The 18,096-nt window shown below is 48.8% G+C and overlaps 2 protein-coding genes across 3 annotated transcripts in view; one reads left to right on the top strand and one right to left on the bottom strand.

Annotated features, from left to right (window-relative positions):
* Positions 1–11,485, bottom strand: part of SLA (Src like adaptor) — an 83,634-nt gene extending 72,149 nt beyond the window's left edge. For both annotated transcript variants that reach the window (XM_077944056.1, XM_077944058.1), the window contains exon 1: positions 11,317–11,485. The gene's annotated coding sequence lies outside the window, so the exon portion shown is untranslated. The remainder of the gene's footprint in view (positions 1–11,316) is intronic.
* Positions 1–18,096, top strand: part of TG (thyroglobulin) — a 273,223-nt gene that overhangs the window by 243,033 nt on the left and 12,094 nt on the right. Inside the window, exons 44-45 of the mRNA XM_028852295.2 lie at positions 5,017–5,198; positions 8,177–8,284. Coding sequence (XP_028708128.2) covers positions 5,017–5,198; positions 8,177–8,284 — 290 coding nt within the window. The remainder of the gene's footprint in view (positions 1–5,016; positions 5,199–8,176; positions 8,285–18,096) is intronic.

The following is an 18,096-nucleotide window of genomic DNA, read 5'->3' on the forward strand; positions in this document are numbered from 1 at the left end:
AGCCTGGGACAGGTTAATAATCATCATTCACATTTATTGACCATGTGCCAACTACTGTACTCAACCCTTTTAATGCATGTTTCATTGGAATCTGTTAATAATTCATGCAATAGACATTTTTCATTATCCACCTTGTATAAAGAAGGAAACTGAGCTACAGAGAGAGACAGCAATTTACTCGGGGTCCCAGAACTACAAGGCAGTTCTGTGCTTTCAACCATTATCTCTGGAGCCTGACCTTTCAACCATTATCTGTCTTGTTTCCTGGAGGAGGTAAGCCCTGAGCAAAACCTGAATGTTCTATTGTAATCTTATTGCTGGCTGTGAAGTTCCCAGGCCAACGGCATCGGCATCACCTGGGAACTTGTTAAAATGCACGTTCCTGGGCTCCACTCTGGACCTGCTGAGTCAGAATCTGTATTTTATCAAGATTTCAGTCTACTTTAATGCTCATGGGATTAAAAAGCATGCTTCTAGTTCAATAGCTGTTATCCAGGCAAACTAGGGAAAGGTGTTTAGGCAGGAGGAACAGCAGGCACAAAGGCTTAAAAGTAAGAGAGAACATTTAGTGTGGAGGAAACAGCACTCCTCACATGGCCTGGGCACTTTGGGAATATTTCAGCAGCCTAGTTCTCAGGAGTCACAGAAATTGAAGGCCCAGTGGCGCCTCGTCAGGGTGGCAAGGGCAAGGCACTCCTGGGTTTGTTGCCCACCTGTATGGCTTACTCAGCTGTGTAAGACAGCACTTAGCCTCTCTGAGCCAGTTTCCTTGTCCACCCTCTCAGGATGGTTATGGGGGTGAATGAGGAGAGGGCGCACCACGGGCCCAGCACAGTATCTGACACACAATGGGTGCTTGGTGCGTGGCCCTTGTACTAATCTTGGCTACTCCCTTTGCCGACGTGACTCAGGCAGCATCATCCTCACCCCTTGGTGGTCTCCTCTAAGTTCCAGCAAATGACATTACCCAGGGAGGAGACAGTTTATGAACTGGTTTTACTCCTCTGCAGCCCAGGAAGCATTGGTATCTTGGCGAGGGCTCTCACTATGACCCCCTCGTGTTATGTGTGAGAAAATGGTGCCCAGAGAGAGGAAGCCACTCCCTCGAGTTTGTACAGTGATTGCCACATAGCGGGTGCTGGGACTTGGAGGTCCTGGTGCCCAGACCTCAGCATAGCTCCCTAATGTTTAGACTTGAAGGCAGATTATGCCTCCCATGTAGCAAAGCAGCCTGGGGACAACTCACTTAAGTGCCACTGCACCCTTGTCCTTGTACCCTCCTGGGCTCCCAGAACTGAGTTCTCTCCACTTCCGCTCCAGCCCTGGGCATTAGACTTACCCAGTATCTGTGGTGGGGGTGTCATGGATTCCTTCTTTACACAGCACCTGTGAGCAGTACTTGGCCTTCAAATTTGGCACCTTCCGCCGGCCCCACCTACCTTTGCTCATCACCCAATCTCCTTGCTCACAGCCCAGAGCTGAGAAAACAGGCCGTAGCATTGAGACAGCCACTGGAATGAGCTAGTATATTTTCTTGCACAGTTTTTCAACTATTCGTATTATTTGTATGAAGGAATGAGCATAGATATAAAAGCAAGAGAACCTTCTTCCTTGAAGATAGATACACATAGCATTTTTAAAATGTTTTCTTCATGTAATAAAGCAGTTTGGGGCCCTGTGTTCATCCTTCAGTTTTCTAATTGAAACCAATGAATCCCATGATGGATACAAGTAGGTCTCCTTGATTAAGGGCATATGCCAGACTTTGAGCTAGGTGCTTCTAAACGTTATCTCTAATTCTTGAAACAATGCTGCGAAGTAATTTTACTTAACTCCATTTTCCCTGTGAGGATCCTGAGGATTAGAGAGGCTAAGTAACTTACCCAAAGTCACACAGCTGGGAAATGTAAGAGCTGGAACCCAAATTTGGGTTGCCAGCTCCAGGCCCTTGCTCCTTGCACTGAGACTTCCTGGCTCTTCTTAGCCCGCACCCATGGACAACCAGACAGGACTAGGAGTAGGACCCTTAGCAGGTGACTGCTTTCTTCACTTCATCTTCACAGGAGACAAAAACAGGGCCCATATGAATGCACACAATGCATTCACATTTGGAAGATGTCTGGCTCAGAGAGAGGAAAAAATATATTTTCCAAGATCCCCCCAAATTTGGCAGTTAGCACTTGAACCCTAAGTTTTGACTCCAAACTCAATGCTCTTTTCACTGCTCTGGGCCAGGCACTTCATGGGCAAACCACCCATCCTTCCATGGACTGAGGTCCCAGTGTCCACAGCTCTGATGTGGGGTCCTGCTTAAGTTATAGCTGGGGTAACGAGCCTGTCTCTTACCAGCAGTAAGACCTGGGGTTAAATCTTGCCTCACGTGTCCTGTCTGTATGACCTTAAACAAGCTAGGTAGGTTCTCTCAGCCTCAGAATTATGGTTCATAAAATGGGGTAACATCATGCCCAATTCACCTTGTTATTTTGATGCTTCCTTGCAACATACATGTGAAATGTTTAGCACAAAATTTAGAAATAGCAGGAGGGGTGCCAGTGGGTTACTAATATCATTTATGTAATGAGATACTCCAGGCAGAAAAGGACAGAGAATATAATGCAGTTTTTTCCCTAAACGATTAGCAGGTTGTAGAGTCCACATAATGGGTTGTGGGTGAGTATTTTTTGAATAGACTAGACTAGGCTAGGATAGAATAGAATGGAGACTCTCAGATGCATTGTGGATGGTAATAATATGGAGTGTGAACATTATTCATGAATGCTATTTCGGGGGTCATCCTGAAGGATCAGTCAGTCCACAGGGTGGTTCAGCCTGGCGTCTCATTCGGCCAGTCCGAGTGTAAGCCATCCCACCAGGAGGGACTGTTCCCACCAGGAGGGGCTGTTCCCACCAGGAGGGACTGTTCCCACCAGGAGGGACTGTTCCCACCCAGGAGGGGCTGTGCCCACCCAGGAGGGACTGTTCCCACCAGGAGGGGCTGTTCCCACCCAGGAGGGGCTGTGCCCACCAGGAGAGACTGTTCCCACCAGGAGGGACTGTTCCCACCAGGAGGGGCTGTGCCCACCCAGGAGGGGCTGTGCCCACCCAGGAGGGACTGTTCCCACCAGGAGGGACTGTTCCCACCCAGGAGGGACTGTTCCCACCAGGAGGGACTGTTCCCACCAGGAGGGGCTGTGCCCACCCAGGAGGGACTGTTCCCACCAGGAGGGACTGTTCCCACCCAGGAGGGACTGTTCCCACCAGGAGGGACTGTTCCCACCAGGAGGGGCTGTGCCCACCCAGGAGGGGCTGTGCCCACCCAGGAGGGGCTATGCCCACCCAGGAAGGACTGTTCCCACCAGGAGGGACTGTTCCCACCCAGGAGGGACTGTTCCCACCAGGAGGGACTGTTCCCACCCAGGAGGGACTGTTCCCACCAGGAGGGACTGTTCCCACCCAGGAGGGACTGTTCCCACCAGGAGGGGCTGTTCCCACCAGGAGGGGCTATGCCCACCCAGGAGGGGCTGTGCTCACCCAGGAGGGGCTGTGCCCACCCAGGAGGGGCTGTTCCCACCAGGAGGGACTGTTCCCACCAGGAGGGACTGTTCCCACCAGGAGGGGCTGTGCCCACCCAGGAGGGGCTGTGCTCACCCAGGAGGGGCTGTGCTCACCCAGGAGAGGATGTGCTCACCCAAGAGGGAATGTGCCCACTCAGGAGGGGCTGTGCTCACCCAGGAGGTGATGTGCCCACCTAGGAGGGGCTGTGCTTACCCAGGAAGGGCTGTGCTTACCCAGGAGGGATTGCTCACTGATGGAATTCTAATCACAGGTCCCGTGTGCTTGTAAATGTTTGGAGAAGCAATTTAAACACACCAGAGTGTGCTGATAAGCACATTTCACCGTTTACATAAAGTCCTCGAAATATGTAAACACATAGCACAAGACTGTGCTGGGGCCCAGGAGGCTGGGCCTCACACCTGGGGCTGCATCCCAGACTTTCCTCTGCCCATTGTCTTCAGAAAGGAGGAAACTGGGTCCTGGGGGAAGGCAGTGAATGGCTCCAGACTCCCACAGTGCCGACAGCAGCAATACCAAAACAAGGAATGAACAGAGAGAGAGGGGAATTTCAGAGAGAAATAGAGAGAGAAGGAAAGAGAAGGGGAGAGAAGGGGAGGGGAAGAGGAGGTGAAGGAAGGGAGAGAAAAGGGGAAGCACGAAGGAAGGAAAGAGAAAGACAGGGAAAGGAAAATAGAAAAAGTCGCTCCCGTCTGGACACACATCCCTGAGGGAGCTGCGTGCCTTCCCTCGCCATCCTATATAAAATAGCCCTGGCCCCAGCATTCCCTATCCTTCTCATACCACCTTATAGTTCTTGGTAGCACCTGTTCCCTGATATACCATACATTTATTTGCTCATTTTCCACCTCTGCCCACTAGAACGTGAGCCCCAAGAGACAGGGAGCTTGATCGGCATGTCCGTGGCTGTTTCTCCAAGCCTGGGGCACTGCTGGCTCTGGTGAAGAGTGTGACTATCTGTATAAAAGTGTGCATGAAGCATTCATATGACGAGTGACTGAGTCCATGAATGAAACTGAATTTAGCTCTCCTAACATGACCAGACCACAGTTACTCATGAGTTGGCTGAGCAAGGAGCCCAGTAAAGCAAGTGAAACTCGGGTGTTTGACCTGTTCTCAGACTGCAACAATGGTTCACATTAACAGAGCACTTATTAAGTGCCAGGTACCATTTTAACTACTTGCCATAATCCTATGTGGTAGGCACTCCCATTTTCAGATGGGGAAGGCAGGCACAGAGGGAGATAGCCATTTGCTTAAGGACACACAGCTAGAAGAGGCAGAGCTGAGATTCACACTCAGACAGTCTGGCTTCTACTTGTGTTTAATGCCATGCTCCACTGCTTCCCAGAGAGAAAGTTCTAGAGCAACAGTTTGAGGGACACTGACTTGGACCTTTCAGAATCCAGCTGGGGAATTTCATATCTTTTTTCTTTTTTCTAGCAATTTGAGGAAAGTCAAGGCCGGACCAGTAGCAAAACAGCCTTTTACCAGGCACTGCAGAATTCCCTGGGAGGTGAGGACTCAGATGCCCGCGTCGAGGCTGCTGCTACGTGGTATTACTCTCTGGAGCACTCCACGGACGACTACGCCTCCTTCTCCCGGGCACTGGAGAATGCCACCCGGTAAGCTAAGCTGCAAGAGGGTGCAGATTCCTACTGCTATGTTTTGGAGCGGACCTAGTTGATGTTCAGGTCATGAATGTGGCTTAGTGCTTGTGGTTTCCTCTGCATCATTCATTCAGCCTACAGCATGGGGAGCTTCCCTACTGAGGGGCAGCCCTGGGGGACATGTGGGATGGACCCTGCTGCCATGAAACCCCAGGTCAATGGGAGAAATGAGCGGTGACTCCGGCTCTTCCTAGACCGTGAGGGAGCTGTCAGAGGGCAGAGACGAAGCACTTGCGAGAGGTGCCTGGTGCACGCTCCACCTGATGCAGCTGCTCAGTGAGTGCCCAGGACAGCCTTCCACACTCCTGGCCTCGCATTCACTGAGCCCAGTGCCCCCAGTCTTGGCTGTCCATCAAGTGCACATGGGGGCATTTAAAGGGTAGGTGACACACAGGGCCCATAGTGGGACAGCATTTTTCAAAGCTCCCTCAGCTGATTCCACCCTGCAGCCCAGGCTCACCTGGCACAAGGGAAGCAGAGGCCTGGAGGCGGGGAGGTTTTGTGGCTGATGCCACTCCCCGAACAGGAACAGCCCAAGCTCTGACAGCCCTGCTCCCTCTCTCTGGGGCCCGCTGTTTCTTGTATCCACTGCTTACATGCCTTTTCCCCATTTACGCTCAAGCTTCTCTTACTTGGGGATGGCTGCCCAAACCCCCACCCCGAGATGGCTAAAGACCGCGGCCCCCAGGCCCTCCTGTCCTCAGGGTCCCTCTCTTGCAGCATGCCCCCTGCCCCGGGGGTTGTCAGGACAGACCGCCTCCCTCTCCTAGTACTGCATTAGCTCACTGAGGCTGAGAACTTTTACAGAAATGCACGGCAGATGCACAAGAAATGATGTTTGAATAGAAATAAGGAAATAACCAGGGCTCCAGTCCTTTCTTCCTTCTGAGCCCCCTAGGATGAGACCACAGTGGGGACTCCAGCTCTCAAGTCACCTTTGAGTCCCCTCACAGGCGATGAGTCTTGGTTTCCCGAGGGCTCCCTGCTCCCATTGGGAAGAATGGGTGGGATGCAAGTGCTTTCAGCATTCTGTGCCTCCTTTTCTCTCTCCTTCCGGGAGGCCCACACTGACCATTTGCTTGTTGTGCCTGGGGACAGAGCCAGTGTCAAGGCTCAGCATCCTTTGCTGAACTGGAGCCTGTTGGGAAGGGATGGGCTGGAAGGTGTTGGAGACCTACTGCCCTGCTTGGTCTCTCCACTCAGGAGCCTGAGGTTTCTAATTGGAGGGTCACTGGCTCAGAATAAAACTGTGCCACCCACTTGCATCTTGGGGACTAAAAGGCTTTAATTTTCCCTCTAGTGGAGATCTCCACTTTAGATGAAATAGCTAGCAGCTATTCTGGGAGGCCTTGCCCTGGGCTGGACCATAAGAACTCACAGATGTCCAGTCCCTGACCCTGAGAGGCTTATAATCAAGTCAGGACTGGGCTAGATCGCATTGCAGAGAGAGCTCAGAGCTAGGTTCTTGCCTTAATTTTGCCTTATCTGACCTTAAGGACAACCTGCGTGCTGGGGTGAGAGCTGAGACTGAGAGAAGGCAGCATCACCAAGGGAAGCCCCACTTGGAAGACGAACTCCAGCTCAACCTTAGCTCGGGTCCTCCTTCTCTCTGGCACAGACTCAGGCCCTGGCCCTGTCTCCTTGGTGGTTTACTGGGCAGTGTCCCGCCCCAGGCCTGCCAGCGCATGATGCTCCCCATAGGTTTGATCCTGTCCCTGTCCTGCTTACAATGCCTCAAGGTGCACGGGAGGAATCTCAGTTGGCTTCATCTGCCCCCAAGATGCCCACAGTGCCCCACCCAACTACAGAGCCTCACCTGGGAAGACTCTAGCACCCAGCAGACGCACCAAAGGTTTTTATCCCAATGACCAGGAAAGGAAGACGGGCACCCCTTTTGCTGAGGGACTCCCATGGGTGTTATTAAACTTGGTCATTACAAAACCTCTTCCAGGTAGGGACCCTTGGCCCCACTTCTTAGCTGGGATGACAGAGATTCAAGGAGATAAAAGAACTACTGAGTATCTCACCTTTACTCCATAAAGGAGATGGAATTGAAAACCTGGTGGCCCAGGGTCACTGAGGTCTGTCTGACTCTTGCCTGGTGGGAGCCGCCTCTCTAAACACACAGGCTGTGTCAGCACACGCAGGGCCCCACTCTTGTAAGCCGCTGCTTCTGAAATTGATTTGTGCTACCTTCAAAGGTGAAGCAAGTACATAACTTAGGGAGGTTTCTGAGCCTCCTTATCTGGACATTTTGGACTGGATCTTTCTTTCTTGTGGGGTTCCCCTTTCCACTGCGGGATGTTCAGCAGCATCCTGACCCCCACACACTAGATGCCAGTACAACCCTTTCCATTCCCAGTGTGACAACCAGGAATGTCTCCAGGCATTGCCAAAGGGTTCTCTAGGGGAGGTAGAGATGGAGGTGGCAAAATCCCACCTGCTGAGAGCCACTGGGCTGAGCTAAGGGTACCACGTGCCTGAGCTATCTTTGGGGGCTCTGACTTCTTTTAAAATGCACAATGATTTTATGTTCCATTCCACAGTATATTGCATTTAACTCCACTGTATATTGCACTTATGTTACTATAAAATGTTTTGCTTCCTCATCTTTAAGTGAAATTGATGTCCTAGGAAGACGTTTATTTCATGGGATTTTTGACGCCTAAAATACATCAGCATGGGCACCAGTTTTTGAGCCCATGACCTACCAGAGGACACTGTGTACCTACCACACCCTGGCTCTCCCATCAGTGTGGCAGTGGAGCCACTTGGAGAGCACTGCTGGCGAATGGGAAGAAGGTGTTCTTGTAGGCCTGCGCAGGGGGGTTTTGGGGGCCAAGGGGACACCTTGCTGGGAGAAGCCCTTTCCAGGCACCATTGCCCACAGAGCCATGTTTAACCAGACTCCCCCCATGTTCTCCTTTCACCAGGGACTACTTTATCATCTGCCCTATAATCGACATGGCCAGTGCCTGGGCAAAGAGGGCACGAGGAAATGTCTTCATGTACCATGCTCCCGAAAGCTACGGCCGTGGCAGGTAAGATGCTGCAGGGAAGCAGAGAAAGGAAGGTAAAACTGAAAGACAAGTCCCAGTTCAATGACATGGGACACACCACCTAACCTCTCTAAGCCTCAGTTTCCTCATCTGAGAAATAGAAATAATTGTAGTAGCCACTTCATCTCACTGTCTTGTTGGTGGGGAAAGTTAAAACAAGTGATGTGAAAGGCTTTGCAAATGATGACGACACAGTTTGGAATTGCAATGTTAGTTGTTAATTGATTAATTTGACTGGAGGGAAGGCTTTTTCATTTACTCTATGTATTTATTCCTCTAGAAACTGAGCACTAGCTTAAGACAAATGGCTTTCCAAAGTATAAAAAGGCTTTTTTTCCTCAACCAAAGGAAAGTTGTATTCGTGCTTGATTTATATATCATTCTTACTTCCAGAATAGGTTCCAGCTCCCTTAGAATAAAATATCAGGTGCAATGAAGTCATCAAAATGAGAAAGAGAAATAAGGTACAAGCGAAAGAAAACCAACCATAAAGGAAGGGCCAAGCAATGAGCTTAGAATTTAGCCTTGAGTTTCCCAGAAGCCAAGGAAAAGATTTTAAAAAGAAGAAGTAAAGAAAGATTTGGGTTTCGTAACTCCAGTAGCGGAACAAAGGAAGCCGAGAGACTAAGTGACAGGGACGCACGTGATCTCGGCTTCGGAGTGAAAGAACAATGCAAAGAGGGTAGCTGGGGACTTGGATGACCGGCAGTTTGAAGGGAGGTCTATGGGGCTATCTGTTCTACTGCCCCATGAGCTTACAGTCCTGAGCCATTCATCCATGTGGGGAAACCCCAGAACCCTTCCCACTGAGGCAGTGACTTCGTGCATTAAACCACATCAGATCACAGTGAGGTGCCTTTGGCAAGACGATCTACTCCTCTAGGGGCAGGAAAGTAGTGATGTCCTTGTGCTCAGCCTCCCGTAAGCATTCACAGGTAACAGATCATCAGGACCACATGTCTCCAAAAGATGCCAGACGATTATTGTTTTATTTTATATACGAATGGGAGCAAAGCCTGCCATCTGGGGTCAAGAACATTCATCGCTCACATCCATGGTCTTTTTTTTTTTTTTTTTTTTTTTGAGATGAAGTCTCGCTCTGTCGCCCAGTCTGGAGTGCAGTGGTGCAATCTTGGCTCACTGCAAGCTCCGCCTCCCAGGTTCATGCCATTCTCTTGCCTCAGCCTCCTGAGTAGCTGGGACCACAGGTGCCCGCCACCACACCTGGCTAATTTTTGTGTGTGTGTGTTTTTAGTAGAGACGGGGTTTCACCGTGTTAGCTGGGATGGTCTCTATCTCCTGACCTCGTGATCCACCCGCGTAGGCCTCCCAAAGTGCTGGGATTACAGATGTGAGCCACCGTGCCCTGCCCCCTGGTCTGTTTTATGGGCAACAGGGAGCTGGGTGAAAGGACTGCAGCTTTAGAGGTGGGGGTGCAGCCATACCACCTACCTGCTGTGCCATCATAGGTAGTTTTCTTTGTCTCTCTGATCTTCAATATCCTTACCTACAAAATAAGGCTAATAATTTTTCCTCTTAGGGTTGGCATTAACAGTGTCTGGAACATAAGTTATCCAACCCATAACAGGGCTTTACCCTGTGTTACTTAGCAAGGCAAGGGAATTCTTATAAACACACATCATTTATCTTTATAATTAGCAACGCCCCTAGAGTAGGCTGAATAATGGCCACCTGAAGATTGACTCCTCCCCATGTCCTTCTTTCACCAGGGACTACTTTATTACCTGCCCTGTAATTGACATGGCCAGTGATTTGGCCACCTTCCTCCCATTCCCCAGTAATATTTACTCTCCAAGTGGCCTCACTGCCACTAGAGGAAAGAAAGGACGTTCTCATTTCTCCTAAGCACTCATTAGTTACCTGCTTTCCCCAAACAGTCTCTCTTTTTTTTTTTTTTTTGATGGGGTCTCCCTCTGTTGCCCAGGCTGGAATGCAGTGGCACAATCTCAGCTCACTGCAACCTCCACCTCCCAGATTCAAGCAATTCTCCCACCTCGGCCTCCCAGTAGCTGGGATTACAGGCACACACCATGACTCCTGGCTAATTTTTGTATTTTTAGTAGAGATGGGGTTTCACCATGTTGGCCAGGCTAGTCTCGAATTCTTGACCTCAAGTAATTGACCCATCTTGGCTTCTCAGAGTGCTGGGATTATAGGCATGAGCCACCGCACCTGGCCCAGACTCTTGCATTTTTAAAGCACTCCACAAAAAAAGTTCAGAGCCCAATTCTGCAGAGTTGAAATGGTCACCTCGATTTTACAGAGGAAGTGTGTCTCAGTCTATTCGAGCTGCCATAGTAAAATACCTTAGCTGAATAGTGGCCCCCAAAAGATCTCAGGAACCAATCCCTGGAACCTGGAATATTACTTTATAAGGAAACAGAACCTGGGCAGATGTGATTTAGTTAAGGATGTTGGCATGGGGAGATAATCCTGGATTACCCTGGAAGGGCCCTGAATGCAATCATAAGCATCCTTATAGGTGAGAGCCAGAGGGAGAAGTGCTGTCTACAGAAGAGAGAGGCAATGTGACCACAGAGTCAGAGACTGGAGTGATGTGGCCACAGGGAAGGAATGCCAGTAGCAGCCAGAAACTGAGAGAGCATGGGGAGGGAGTGTGGCCCTGCTGTCACCTTGGTTTTGGCTCAGTCAGACTGGTGTTGGGCTTCTGGCCTTCAGAACTATGAGAGAAAAAAAGTTTTGATGGTTTTTTACCAGTAAGTTTATGGTGATTTGCTACAGCAGCTGCAGGAAACTCATGCAGTCCCCAAGGCGTTCTCATTTCCCCGGAGCACCCATCATTTACCTGCTTTCTCCAAACAGACTCTTCTGTTTTTATACCACGCCACAAAAAAATGTCCAGAATCCTTGTGAGCTCTGCAGGGTTGAAATGATTACCTCTGTTTTACAGGTATGAAGTATGTCTTAGTCTGTTCAGCCTGCCATAGTAAATATATCTTAGCCTGGATAATTTATAAACAGCATACACTTACTGCTCACAGTTCTGGAGACTGGAAGTCCAAGATCAAGGCATGGGAAGATTTGGTGTCTAGTCGGGGGCTCGCTGTCTGCTTCACAGGTGGTGCTTTCTTTCTGCATTCTCTCATGGCAAAAGGAACAAACATGTTCCCTAAGGTCTCTTTTATGAGAGCGCTAACTCCATCCATAAGGCTCCACCCTCATGACCTAGTTACTCCCCAAAGGCCCTGTCTCTTAATACGAACACACTGGGGATTCCATTTCAGCCTATGAATTCTGGAGGGACATAAATATTCAGAGCATAGCCGAGTCTGAGGTTCAAGGAGTTCAACACAATTCCCTCGAGGACAAGCAGCTGGTTAGTTAGAGAGCAGCAACCCACCCGCAGCTTCTCTGAGCCTCAGAACTCTTTCCACTCCAACACGCAGTCGCTTTGCTTAGAACTATAATTTCAGCCTGACCTACAGATTCAAGCAACTGCCTCCAGGTTATAAGAAGAAAAATAAGTGGCAGGCCAGGATTCTGGGAAGGAGGCATTGAGGGAGAGAAGGAATGATGACGAGAGCCATGTGGTTTGGGTGGAGATGAAGGTGCCCTCCTAATCCAGTGGTCTATGGCCACCCATGGCGAGGGAGGCCCAGCATGGGAAATGGTTCCTAGAATCAGCCTTGGCAGTGACCTCCTCGCCAGGGCTCTCAAGAATCTACCCTCCATCTGACTCTTTTGTCTGATTCTCTGCCTTCCTCACATGCAAGGCAGAGATTACAGTGAAAGGTGTAACTCTCCCACAGCAAGTTCATTAAAAGCCTTACAAATATGCACATACTGTTAGACCCCAGAATTTACAGTGGCAAAAAATAAGAAATGAGTCTTCTACATGAGGGTGAAAACAATAAAAGCAAAACAAAATTAAAGCATTCATATCATTGCTGTCTGAATCAATAGTGCTTGGACCCTACCCGGCTCACTTTCATAGGCTGCTGTAACAAAGTGCCACCAAAGCAGCTTAGAGCAATAGAAATGTATTGTCTCAAGTTCTGGAAGCCACAAGGATGAATTCAAGGTGTCAACAGGAGCACCTCTGTAGGCACTAGGGAAGGATGCGTTCCGGCCTCTCTTTTAGCCCCTGGTGGCCTAAGGCGATTCTTGGCTCATAGATGTCTGTGTTCTTCGTCTGGTATTTCTTCACATCGTCTTCCTTTGTGCATGTCAGCCTCTGGACCCAAGGTCCCCACCATCCATGTTGGTTAGGGCCAACACTAATGACCTCAGTTTTACTTGATGACCTCTGTAAAGATCCTATCTCTAAATAAGGTCCCATTCTGGGTATTAGGGATAAAGACCCCAACATATCTTTTTGAGGGAGACATAGTTCAATCCATAACATTGCCTTTCTCTAAAATAACTGAGTCTGCCAAGCAGGCTTTTGAGCGGCAATGGTCCAAAGTGGTCTATTTTGGACCTGGGATTGGGGTGGTCCTCAGAGGAGCAATCCTAACAGAGTAGAATCACAACCTCAGTCTCCCATGGCCAGTGTGGGTTTCTCTGTTACTGAGTTATGTCCTCATGTCCCTAGAGACAGGGCTCCACTGCGCTGACCCCGGGAACCTCCCATGAAACCAAGCCATGTTCATGCAGAGACCCTCATAACTGCCTCCCATGGCTTCATGGCTCTCCACACCTCAGAGCCCAGTGACCCTCCTGGCACAGATGAGGACTTAGCAGGTTCTCAGGAAATCATACTGAAGGATAGATGGTCAGGAATGAGTCCTTTCTACTTTAGTTTTTAGGCTCCATGGGGCTCAGTTTTGCCACTTGTGAAGTGGGAGTAGGGAGGCCGGAGAGGTCTAAAGCACTGATTCTTCACTGGGTTCTAGGGAGCCTGGATCCTGAGCCTCTGTGAGGAGGGGGCAGGTCTGAGCCTCCCAGCCCCTTTCTCCTTATGTCACAGACTGAGCTTTGAGTAACATTTCAAAGTTATTCAATTTAGAAAGTATGAAAAACTACTGGATCCAGTCACCCAAAGGCATCGTTTAGTTCTCAGTTCTATCACTTTTGGAGGAAAGAGACACGCAGATCCACTGAAACATTTTATAGTAGCAGTATTCCTATTCTTGTGGAGGCAGAATAATGCCCTGGTCAAAAGCAGAGATGCTGGCATCTACTATTTTGGTAAAAAACATATCCTTGAGTCTTATCAGCTCAGTGACCTAAGGCAAGTCATGTAACCTCTTTGGTGACTCAATTTCTTCATGTGGCAAATGGGTATAATAATAGGACCCATCTCAAAGGTTGTGACAATCGTTAATTTTACGTAAAACAGAGACAGGCAAATAGTGCTAAGAATATTCTGTTCTTCTTGGCCATCAGAATGCATTCTTGACAACCCCCTGTGTAGATGTCTCCTCTCTCCATCACCATCACATATGGTGCCATCTATGTAGTAGATAATTGCATCAATGAATGACTCACAGAAACTAACTGATTTGATTTTTGGCAAGTTTATCTTATTGTCCCAAAAAGACATCTCTCTCTCTCTCTCGCTCTCTCTCGCTCTCTCTGCCCTGGCGCTGTCACATCTCTCATTTTATTTCTGGCTCAAATCTACATACTTAAAATATACGTGTGTTACATTTTCAGCCATCTGTCTCATACCTCCATTTCTGTCAGCATATATTAGCTTTCCTGGCAACAGCTAGTGAAAAAAATACAATGAATTATTGCTTTCTTATAGACTATTGTAAACTGATCACAGAATAGTGTGATTTTCTTACTGTGCACCTGGATTATAGATGAGATTTTCATTCCTGAAATTGAGGGCAAACTTCTATGGGAAAAGAATAGGTATAACAGATGGAGAGGAGACAGGGAAATCAAAATCTCTAGTGTGAGGAGAAGGTTCCAGTTTCAGATTCAGATTCAGATTCAAAGAATCAAAGAATATAGAAGATGAGACCGTCTAGCTCCTTTATTTTACTTGTAAAGAAACAAAAGCCCAGGGATGTGAGCAGATTATTTCCCCGTCCCTGAGCCAGTGAGTGGCAGTCTGGACCCATGTCCTGTTCCCTGCCCTCTCTCCAGCATTCTTTCAATTGCTCCCACTTTATCCTAAATCTTATTGAGTGCCTACAATGGCCAAGTCCACATACCAGCTGTGTGGCCTTGGGCAAGTCACTTAACCTCTCTGAGCTTCCATGTAGCCTCACCTATATCTGGAGAGAGTAACAGGTCCTGTTCCACAGGGCTATGGGAGAATTTGGGAACACTGCCTGCATGGTGTTTAGCCCAGAGCTGGCATCTGGATTGTGTGTCTGAATGTGTCTGCATGTGAGTGTATGCATGTATGTGTGTCTGTGTGTACAATACCTGGCGGTTTTGATTTCCAAGGTTGCTGATGAGAGAAAAAACTCACCAGCTTTCTCCTGTTCATCTCTGCTCACTGGCGAAGCTTTGAGCCAGTTTCTCCCATGGTGTGTCCCTGGAGCCCTCTGTTTGAGGAAGTGGGGTTGCCAGTGAGGCCTGTAATCCAGGGCTTCTCAACTTGGGCACTGTTGATATTTGAGGCCAGATAACCCTTTGTTGTGGGAGGCTGTGCTGTGCATTGAAGGATGTTTAGAAGCACCCCTGGCTTCTACCCACCTGATACCAGCAGCCCCAGTCCCTCTAAGCTGTGCCAACCACAAATGCCTCCAGACATTGTCAGATGTTCCCTGGGGACACAATCCTTGCTGGTCGAGAACTACTGCTGGAATCTATTAGAACTGAAGTTATTACTAACGGTACCTGAAAGGAAACAGCAGCCCCTTTCCCACACACTGCCCGCGAATCAATGCAGGATGGCCCTGGCCAAGATGCTGTCCCTGGCCCCATGGAACCCCCTCAAGCAGATGGAGTGTGCCAGAGAAACAGGGGTGGCTTCAGTGATTCTTTGTAACAAAGCTGACCTAGAGGCCGGCAGGCCTCCAGGTTCACATGCAGAGGGGCTCTGGCCTGCTGTCTCTCCCAGGTCTGAGGGCCTGGGCATTCTCTCTGATGCCTCCTGCGTTCTCTCTAATGCCTCCTGTCACTTGCCCAGGTACCTCTCAAGGTGCCACCTGCTTATTCTGCTGGGACCCTTCCCTCCCTGCCCATCTCTGGTATTTCCATCTCTTTGACTCACCGGTGATGTCCTCCTCTCTAAACAGCCCCTTTCAAAGGACACGCTGGCCTTTAAAGGTCCAGGTATCATTCCCAGAAAGAGCCCCATCTGTGTCCTCTGCTGCTCATGAGCAACGGACTCAGACCCTGTGGCCAGGTTTGGGGACTGCACTCCCAGCCCTGGTCTGTGCTCTGGGCCCCAGCAAGTGTAGAAAAGAGCACTGGTTTGTTCTCTGCTGTTTCCTGTCTTTCAAGGGCCCTGCCACTTTCTGTGTGCCTCTTTAAGTGTTCGTTTCCTCATCTATGCAGTGGAGCTAGTAATAGTACTTATGCTTACTATGAAGTGTGTCAGGACTAAGGAAGACAAGGCACACAAACAGCCTCGCCTATGGGCCTAACTGCCTGGCAGAGAGTGAACACTGATTAGGTAAGCATTACTAATGCTGCTTCATGTATTATGCTGGAAGAATCCAAATTGGAGATCAACAGGTCCTTGGAAGAAAGCAGCCACAACTGAAGTGGTTTCTGGTACCAGATATTGCATGAGGAACTGTAGCCACTTCAGAGAGGATATGGAAGCCTCTCATCTTAAGATGCCTGGGGGCTGGGCCAACTGTGGAGTTCATGGTTTCCATGGAAATTCATCATAAGGCTGAGTGTGTGCTATGGCACCTGAATTGTGTGCTGGGTCTTTCTTCTGAAGGCCTTGGCCTCCAGGGTGCTGGGATGTCATTCCTACATCCCGGTGGTGTGGAAGATGTTTCAATAAGATCACGTTTGACTTTTCTTTGAACGGAAGAGTATGGCTCTTGGGATTAAACATCTACTCATGCTTCATAGAGAATGTTAGACTGGCCGGGCGTGGTGGCTCAAGCCTGTAATCCCAGCACTTTGGGAGGCCGAGATGGGCGGATCACAAGGTCAGGAGATCGAGACCATCCTGGCTAACACGGCGAAACCCCGTCTCTACTAAAAACACAAAAAATTAGCCGGGCGAGGTGGCGGCGCCTGTGGTCCCAGCTACTCGGGAGGCTGAGGCAGGAGAATGGCGGGAACCCGGGAGGCGGAGCTTGCAGTGAGCTGAGATCTGGCCACTGCGCTCCAGCCTGGGCGACAGAGCGAGACTCCGTCTCAAAAAAAAAAAAAAAAAAAAAAAGAGAATGTTAGACTGGTCTTTCATTTTGGCAGAGGCAACCCAATCTAGTGAAACAGCACATCTTTGAGAGTAAATCAACTAGAGTTCTAATCCCATATCTACCATTTATTAGCTGTTTGCATTTTTTTTTTTTTTTTTTTGAGATGGAGTCTTGCTCTGTCGCCCAGGCTGGAGCGCAGTGACCAGATCTCGGCTCACTGCAAGCTCCGCCTCCCGGGTTCCTGCCATTCTCCTGCCTCAGCCTCCCGAGTAGCTGGGACTACAGGCGCCCGCCACCTCGCCCGGCTAGTTTTTTGTATTTTTTAGTAGAGACGGGGTTTCACCGTGTTAGCCAGGATGGTCTCGATCTCCTGACCTCGTGATCCACCCGTCTCGGCCTCCCAAAGTGCTGGGATTAGCTGTTTGCATTTAAACAAATCCCTTTACCTCAATTTCCTCACCTATAAAATAGGTAGAGCTATATGTACTTCATAGTATGAATATTCAAGATCATGTACATTAAACATCTGGCTCATTGCAGATGTTCAATGTTAGGGAGCTAGGGTTATTTTCCTTTTAGGAAAACTAAGTCTCTGAGAGAGAAAAACAAAACATTCAAAATGACTAAAGAGGCAATAATGTTCCTCCTTGATAAGTTGTCCCAACCCTGGAAAACAAAGCTGTAAATTCTAGACTCAAGGCATTTTGTACACCACTACACTTGCATTCTAGACACTACTGTGCATTCCAGAGGCTTTTAACATTCCAGATTCAAAATATTATCTTTTTAGTTGACTGTCTTGGTGAGTTTGTTGGAATTCACAAACCAAAGAAAATGTGAAGTGGATAGATTACTGAACTGAATCCATCAGCCTGGCTACATCCTGTGGGATTATTCCCAGTGTAGATGAAAATAAATCATTTTCTGAAACCGATCACTCCAACTCCTTGACATAATAGGGTTTGCACTATATATCTTCTTCAACATTGATTTGACAGAGATTTACCTAACGCCGTCTATGCTGCAGATCCCCTTCCAGGTCCTAGAAATGAGAAAGCTGCAAGGCAGAGAAGAGCTGCCTCTTGGGACAAAGACTGTAGTTGCGGGAGGTGCTGATGGGTATCTAGGAATAGTGTGTAAAGAATAGACAATACACACATCAATATGCAGCATATGTTCAGACAACAACACTAGGAAGGAGATCCACTAGGGTGCCGTGGTCAGTAATAAGAAAAGAACCTTGTGTAAAGGTGACATTTGAGCTGAGAACCGACAAATAAGAAGGTGTGTGATCCTCATGTAGAAGTGAGAAATTCCAAAAGAAAGATCATCAAAGGCCAAGGCCCTAAGGTGGGAAAGGGCTTGGCATATTTGAGGATAAAGAAGGCGGCCAGGGAACTGGAGCATTACTAATGCTACTTCGTGTATTATGCTGGAAGAATCCAAATTGGAGATCAACAGGTCCTTGGAAGAAAGCAACCACAACTGAAGTGGTTTCTGGTACCAGACATTGCATGAGGA

The sequence above is a fragment of the Macaca mulatta genome, chromosome 8, assembly GCF_049350105.2.
Source record: "Macaca mulatta isolate MMU2019108-1 chromosome 8, T2T-MMU8v2.0, whole genome shotgun sequence".
Lineage (NCBI taxonomy): Eukaryota > Metazoa > Chordata > Mammalia > Primates > Cercopithecidae > Macaca > Macaca mulatta.